Below are 8,775 nucleotides of genomic sequence, written 5' to 3'. Positions count from 1 at the left end.
ATCAAACACTTGCCTACAGGACATAGAATTCTGATTTTTTTCCAAAAGCTGGAATGATAAAAAATTAATTTAAAAAGAATGGGAAACAAATTTGAAATCCTGTAGTTACCACACAATTAACCCTCAATAGATTTTCAGAGTGAGAAACTAAAATGAATACATCTTGAGATTGTGGTGCTTCAAACTAAAACAATGCCTTATAGGGAACAGAAGATATTGATAGTTAAAGCATAAGAACCCAGTGCCAAAAGTTAGATAATTCACATTCAAAAATTTGGTAAAACAAATAAATATCACACAAAGCAATACAGATAAATTGAGAACACATGAAAGCCAAGGAGGCAGATTTTATTTACAGTTCAGCAGTATAGATTACTGAATGCAGGAATTTACACAGAGATGTATAGTAACTAAGTAGAACTACTTCACTACTGTACTTAAGTACCGAAAGGCGGTATCTGTACTTTCCTAGAGTAGAATTTTTTTCTCCTACTTCCACTTTTACTTCACTACATTTTTTCGATGATTTCAATACTTCTACTCCGATATTTCTTTTTGTGTGCTGCATAGTTACTCGATACTATCATAAAAATTACCACTGTCAGAACAGTAGATGGCAGGTTTCATGAAGCTCAAAACATGTGTATTATCAGCGCATACGAAAATAAATGCTACTGTATGTATAAATAAAAGCTGCATTTGAAATAACAAAACAATATGATGTTCAAACTTTTGACTTCTTTCTTTAATAACTACATAACACAGTACTTGTACTTTTACTTTCAGTACTTGAGTAGCAATTTTTTTTTCAAAACTACTGGTACTTTTACTTTTAGTACTTGAGTAGCAACATTTTAAAAAAAACTACTTGCAATACTTAAGTACAAAAAATGTTGAATACTTTAGTACTTCTACTCAAGTCACTTTATGATCGAGCACTTGTACTTTTACTCAAGTATGGGTTTCGAGTACTTTATACAACTCTGAATTTACACTTGGGCACTCCTTTATTTGGGTAACCTTGGCCTAATGTGGCCACTGGGTTAACATTCACACCTTCCCAAATTTCCACACCTATGACAAATACACATTTTTTAGAGGGAAAACTCAGTGTCATAGGAGGCACCAATTTAGACGGTTTACACATTGGAACAAGGGTTGTCATGGAGGAGAATGGGTTCATAATCATATCACTTGAATGGAAGCAGGAAAAAACCCTATGTGTGTACCCAGCTTTAGGCTCCTATCTGTGATAGATATTATAGAAATAGACTCCAAGTTTCAGTATCAGTTAAACAAAGTATAGGTGTGGAATGCATTGTTATTTAATTAATATGGAACAATAGCATGGTGATGATGGAAAGAAATAGCTAAATTTATCTAGTGACAATAATAGAAGGTGTCACCTCAGGCTGGGTGGCAAAATGTCATGGAGGAGAATGGGTTCATATCACTTGCATGGAAGCAGGAAAAAACCCTATGTTTATACCCAGCTTTAGGCTCCTACATCTGTGATAGATATTATAGAAATAGACTCCAAGTTCCAGTATCAGTTAAACACCCCCCCCCCCCCCCAAGTATTGGTGTGGAATGCATACTTATTTAATTAATATGGAACAATAGCATGGTGATGATGGAAAGAAATAGCTAAAACTATCCAGTGACAATAATAGAGGGTGTCACCTCAGGCTGGGTGGTAAAATGTCCAAACACCTGCATTTTAAATGTAAATGAACCTACAATCTAGAATGTTATTCTATCTAGAATGGTATTACATGGGGCTATTTATAAAGCAATGTGAGAAAACAAAACAAATAAAGAAAAAGTAAATTTGTTTGGTCTGTTTGGGCAACTGCCTTCTTTTCTTCACAATTGCTAATCATCTCATCTTTAAAAATACAATGTACAGTATGAACTAGTAGTAAATAGTAGTAGCAAGTCAGTTGTAAAACATACAAAAATCACTATTACCTTGTCTATGACATATTACTTGTATAAAGATACATGTACATGTATAAAGAGAAGAAAAACGATCTTCCAGAAAACTTGTCCATATAATGCATAGAACAAGAAGCAGACATTTCCCAGTCTAGAATATATACCTGTATTCTACTTCTGGATACAAAGCACAGTGCATGTATAAGAAGCGCTAAATCCTCCTACCTACTGTGAACATAACAAGTGCAAACAATTGATGTGCAAATATGCTGTGAATATCGGGAATAAATTAATTAATTGGTTAATTCAGCATCAGAAAAAATGCTTTAAAAAGTAATTAGCATCCAATGGATAATAGAAAGTGCTGTGCTTGGTCAGTGCTATAGACACAATTGATCCATAAATGATAAACATGCATAAACTATAAAACATCTAAAGCGCAGTAGAAAAAGTGCATATATAGTGCTTATATATATTGTGAAAAGACCTGGAATGGTGCAAAAAATAGGGCCTGGAACGGTGCAAAAAACAGTATGCAGTCCAAATTAATAAGTCCCTTATGCCGATAACAACAGCCCAATGAAGGTGACTAGCGTGTACGTGGACAGTAGTGATGGCACCCTCCGATTCACCGCCAAACTGTGGTAAAATTTCAAACTCACAGGATGGTGTTGATCTTAGCTGGCATATGTCAACTAAAAATCAATATACGCTTAAGGGTCTCCTTGCGCTGAAAGGCTGGTGTCCCAATGGATGGATGAATGTGTTTCCTGTCCGCATTCTCAGAGGGCGAAAAAATGAAGAGGACTCCTCATGGTGTAGTACGATTAAAATACTACAATTTTATTAAAAATATATAAAATCCAGCAAACACCGTAGTATATATTATCTTGTACCCTTGCAAATTGTTCTTGGTCTCCCTGGCACCTTGCGGGGAGCCGTGTAGCAGTCCTGGGAGCCTCGCCACACCCGAAAGTAGGGTAAAGCGGCGTGCGGTTCAAAACAGGGACCAGAGCGAGGCAGCATGCGTTGCAGCTTGATGCATTTCGTCACTGGAATTACGTCATCGGAAGCTTGGCCCCTTAGTTCCAGTGAAGGGAACTCTTAAGGTGTCAGCAGACCATTGCCAGACCATTATTCTTGATCTTTAAGGATAGTTTACAGACGGGTATGGTGCAAGCTGATTGGAAAAAACCCAACGTGGTACCAATATTTAAAAAGGGGCTGAGATATATCCCGGGTAACTATAGGCCAGTCAGCCTAACATCAGTAGTCTGCAAGATTTTTGAGGGGATGTTAAGGGACCACATACAAGACTTTAGTATATGAAAATAGTATTATTAGTAGTAATCAGCATGGATTCATGAAAAATCGTTCTTGCCAAACCAATCTATTACCCTTCTATGATGGAGTGAGCTACCACCTAGATAAAGGTAAGCCTGTGGATGTGGTGTACCTGGACTTTGCAAAGGCCTTTGACATATGTATAAAAAGGAGATTCACTCCAGAAATAAAGAGATTATTCTCCCACTCTACAAGGAGATAAAAAAGGATGTATTCCAGAGATAAAACTATAATCCTACCACTTTATAAAACTCTGGTCCGGCCGCATCTGGAGTATGCTGTCCAGTTCTGGGCACCGGTCCTCAGGAAGGATGTGCTGGAACTGGAGAAAGTCCAGAGAAGGGCAACAAAAATAATTAGGGGAATGGAGGACATCAGCTATGAGGAAAGACTACAAGCACTGAACCTATTCTCTCTGGAGAAGAGACGATTGAGGGGGGGATATGATATCAATGTACAACTACTGTACTGGCAACCCTAGCATATGGAAAAACCTATTCAGAGAAAGGAAATACAATAAGACACGTGGCCACTCACTAAAACTAGAGGGAAGACGGTTTAACCTTAAAATACGCAGGGGGTTCTTCACTGTAAGAGCAGTAAGGATGTGGAATTCTCTTCCGCAAACAGTCGTATCAGCAGGGAGCATTTATAGTTTCAAAAAACTATTAGATGGGCACCTTAAGACCACAACATACAGGGGTATACAATGTACGGTTAACAGCAAACACACACACACATCATAGGTTGAACTGGATGGACTGTCTTTTTTCAACCTCACTAACTATGTAACTATGTAGCACACCAAGTCATTTTGAACACTTTCATGCTCCCAACTTTGTGGAAACAGTTTGGGGATGGCCTCTACCTGTTCCAACACCACTGCGCTCCAGTGCACAAAGCAATGTTCATAAAGACATGGATAAGCAAGTTTGGGGTGGAAGAACTTGACTGGCCTGCACAGAGTCCTGAGCTCAACCCGATAGAACACCTTTGGGATAAATTAGAGCAGAGACTGCAAGCCAGGCCTTTTCGTCCAACATCAGTGCCTGACCTCACAAATGCGCTTCTGGAAGAATGGTCAAATATTCCTATAGACCAGTGATGGCGAACCTTGGCACCCCAGATGTTTTGGAACTACATTTCCTATGATGCTCCACTACACTGCAGAGTGCATGAGTATCATGGGAAATGTAGTTCCAAAACATCTGGGGTGCCAAGGTTCGCCATCACTGCTATAGACACACTCCTAAACCCTGTGGGCAGCCATCCCAGAAGAGTTGAAGCTGTTATAGCTGCAACTCTTCTGGGAAGGCTGGGTGGGCCAATTTGAATGCCATTAAAGTTCATGTGAGTGAAAAGACAGGTGTCCCAATACTTTTGGTAATATAGTGTATCTCCTGTGCAAAACAAGCAACTTTATTGCAACCCAGCCCTGCCAAAAACACAAGTGTCTATTGTCTCTGGGACCTTTACTTTCATTAATATAGAGATGATATACCAATCAGTGGAATATTAGTCTTCGGGGTTCATTTTCTAAAGGCAAATTGGATGTTAACTTTGCCAAGGAAATTTGCACTTTGCAAGGGAATTTGTCCCAGAGCTTAGTGAAGAAGGTATAGCTCTGCTGACTTCCATCATCCAATAATGTGTATCACGTGTGACATTTTCTTGTACATGATTGGATATTCTTTGCAATGTAAAACATTACCACACTCACTAAGCTCTGGGGCAAATGCTCTTGCAAAGTTTAACTTCCCTTGTAATGTGAACAGCAAATTTGCCGTTGGTAAATCAAACCTTTCAAGTCAAAACAAATGAAAAGAAAACAAATATGAGAATAAGTGCATTATCAGTTATGTTCTTAAAGTGAGATACCAGAAGTAAAGGCAATTAGAGTAAAGGGTGGAATTGGTAGAAGAAGCCACTGCTGGAATTAATTTAATAGCATATGTCTATAAAACGGTCAGATAGAAAAAGTGTCTGACAATTTTGAGGGTGTGGGAATACACACGACAGTATAAGCAGCAAATTTATATGTTAGAAATACATTTTTCTTGTTTATTTGCTATTTTCACATTATCACTGGTAGTTTAGCACTAACAGAGGATTGCGCATGGGATACCCTTTGACTATATTTTTCCATTGGATATGTCTATAAAACACTGAGGATGTTGAAGACAAGCTGTTACAGGATCAATACTTTCTATAGTGTTACTTTGCATGCATCCAGCCATGAAAAAAAGGAATATACTGTATATATAAAAATAATGTGGCTTATTTATTACAAAGCATGTTTTTTTCCTGAAGTTTTTTTTTTTTTCATATCTGTACTTTGCTTCGATCATCTTTTTGAAAACTACTGTAGTCATCACCCTGGTAACGTTTGCCACTACATATTTCTTTTTGAAATCTGAGTCAATTATAATGTAAAAATGCTTGTACTTTATTGTTTTGCAAAGCAAATATTGCCATGTTTCATATTTCAGTAACGTGCAGAATTTACCAGACCTTCACTCTGCATAAGTTTCATTATTTGCTCCTTCCTATCTTTTTTTAAAGAATTGTCTGCTAACATATGAAACTGCTTAGATGCCGCTATTGGTCAGTGAAAACAATGCCTGCATTTACATGTCAAAGAAAGCAAAAAAGGTTTCTACCCTCGTGGACATAAATACCTGCCAAAGTAAAAACAACATGCAGACATCCAGAGAGAGCCAAGGCTAAGGTAAGCTAATGGTATTTAATTTTACATAGATTTAGGCTTGGTGTACACTAGTAGAATTTCAAACTAAAATTCTTAGGAAAATTTGAACGAAAATTCTCAGTACATTCAATGTCAATCGAAAACATTTCAAGATTTTGTTTGTTTCTAACATATGATGTTGAGTGAATGAATGGACTTTACCAAATGATAACAACATATACTGTTAGAAATGTGTAGATTTAAGAAAACATTTTTCATCCTGCTCTTTCAAATTTACTCATCACTGCAGTTGAAAACGAAAATCAATTTGATCCCACCAGTGATTAGAAAAATAAATGAACATTTCTGTAACGTTTCTCACAGCGAAAAATGTTGAACACAATTCTACAAGTGTCTACCCATTTTTATACCCAGTAGCACAAACTGAGCATTGCCAGTTTTCCTCTTGTAAATGAAATGTATTATCCCTAGATCTCCCTCTACTCTCCTATAGACAACCTCCCAATCTGTAAAAACATCTAGTCCGAAGTACTTTGACTAAACCAGCTCCACCCATATAGAAATAGGGGATGCCGGACTAACTTGTACATTTTGTGTGCAAATTAAATACAAATAATGAAATCACAACAGTACCATGGACACATTCGCTTGTGGCCATGGCAAAGAACACATGAAAGGAAGCATTTTAAAAGAAAATTTCACATCCGAATGACAGAGTAAAATCTGGGAATCCAAATGTATTGACATTTTTAATATACTACAGTAACGGTTAAATCTAGGGACAGGCATGATGCCTTATGTAAATTGATTGGGATTTGAGTATCCCATATTCCAATACATTTAGACTCTCTGATTTTTCATTATGCAATGCTAATGAGGGACTCTGAGAAAATAGAGTTTCCTATGAATCAATATAAGATAGTAGGATCTATAACTCCTGAAATCTTACATTAGTCATTAGTGTAGGATGGTGACCAGCTGGGCACTGAGTGCTGAGAGTTCTGAATATATATATTCTGAACAGAGGCATGGTATACAGATAAACTGTAAATCAGATAGTAAAAGATGACATGTAAACAATAAACTGGCATGATTCTATATATTTCAACATTAACCTGGTTAAAAACCAAGAGTTAGGTTTTGTTAGGTTTTGTTATGTTTTTTTTTTTTTAAATACATTTTTTATTTGGAGTTAAATCAAATATACAAACCAGAGAATGAGTGGAAAGAAATGTCAAACATCAAAAGGAACATTTTGTCATAAGCCTTCCACTAATATAAGATCATTGAGACATCATTCTGCATCATCGCGACCGATTCCCCCATGGGAGGGCATGGTGGTAAGCAATTCTAGCATTAGAATGTGGAACAAACAGAGAATGGGTGGACATTACATGCCCTTGATGTCTGCAGCACATGACCAGAACAAGTCTGAGCATATGCTGCAGATGTAGTTAGCTAGGGGCTTACAGAATAAAGCTTGGAGCTTGACCACAGAGATATGGAGATGTAGGAAAAGCTTGAGCAAGAGTTAGGTTTTAACAAATTTTATTAAAAGTTCAAAAATGTATATGTGTTTGTTTCACTTCAGGTAAATAAAGACAATGCCACATCAGTGCAAATCTCCCACTTTGACAATGGGTTCAAAAGTGATGTCCCCTTTCCTCACCCCATCTCCAAGACATGTTTTACCAACAGCCTGGTATCCACCATCACAGCCCTGGTGCACCAAGAATGGAACATCCCCTCATGGTAGCAGAAACCCTTACTACAACCAATGGCATAGTCCCAATGGGTACTGGGGTTCACCTAGACCATGGTCTCCAAACAGATGGGAGCCATCTCACTACGCTCATGGTACTTGGAGATCAAGCCCAAGAGCACACCATGTTTCTCATTTTAATCAAAGTCCAGAGAATGCCTCAGTGTATAGAGAAAGGAAGGATGACAGGATGCAGGTAAGAATAATTGCATTTACACTGTGTTTGCAAAGATGCTTTCATAATCAAATCCGCCCAATTTGTTGCCAATGATCTCTGATTTTTAGGAAAGTCCATGGTTTTGAAGGTATGGTCTTGAAATGTTTTTACCTCAGTTTCAAAACTTTAGTGAGCTGCAAAACTGGAAGGAAGCACAAATATTTGACCAAACAGACAGTAAAGTGTTTCTGGAACTTACCATACATGTAGGCATCTTTTTCTAAAATATTGTTTAAGGCCCTTTCTAATGCTGCATTTATTTTTTCAGGTTCATTTCAAACAGAAAAGAGGTTATACTAAAGATATCAGTCAATACTACAGCCCATCTATGGTGGAAGACCCTTGGGCAGAACTGCAAGCCAAGAATGCTGAATCAACATCACAAGATTCTGCCAAAGTACATCACAGCCTAAGTGCTGGATCACAGGAACCTTCGTGAAATATTTAGCTAGATACAAAATATCTTGAACGGAGACTAGATAGATGACATTTGAGGATACAACAAATGTAAATTTCAGTAAAAGTAATGCAAATAGGCCTATACCCCACGTAAGCCAGCATAAAGTAAACATTTTCTCTATTGCACAACCTAATTGTACTGACCGCAAAACACGTTGCAGATTCTGGTGGGAGTAAATGCCACCTTGAACAAGTTCAAAGTTGCTTGCATGTTCACTTACTATGTGTGTGGCCTTATGACTGACTATGACTAGGATAAGGAGACAGGTCAGACCTTGAAATCAGCTTTTCCTACATAAGTATTGCATAAGCACTATTTACATCCCATATACATGTATTATCACCCAT

The 8,775-nt window shown here is 37.5% G+C and overlaps 1 protein-coding gene across 1 annotated transcript; it reads left to right on the top strand.

Annotated features, from left to right (window-relative positions):
- Positions 1 to 7,593: 7,593 nt before the first annotated feature.
- On the top strand, positions 7,594 to 8,407 carry LOC309566263 (gastrula-specific protein 17-like; the record flags this gene model as incomplete). Its single annotated transcript, XM_082271369.1, has 2 exons — positions 7,594 to 7,947; positions 8,237 to 8,407. The coding sequence occupies 2 exons, from the start codon at positions 7,594 to 7,596 to the stop codon at positions 8,405 to 8,407; spliced, it is 525 nt and encodes a 174-aa protein (XP_082127495.1).
- Between the last annotated feature and the right edge of the window lie 368 nt (positions 8,408 to 8,775).

Source organism: Pelophylax lessonae (assembly GCF_965119305.1).
Source record: "Pelophylax lessonae genome assembly, chromosome: 11".
NCBI lineage: Eukaryota > Metazoa > Chordata > Amphibia > Anura > Ranidae > Pelophylax > Pelophylax lessonae.
The sequence above is the reverse complement of the archived record's forward strand: the minus strand, read 5'-3'. Positions and strand labels throughout refer to the sequence as shown.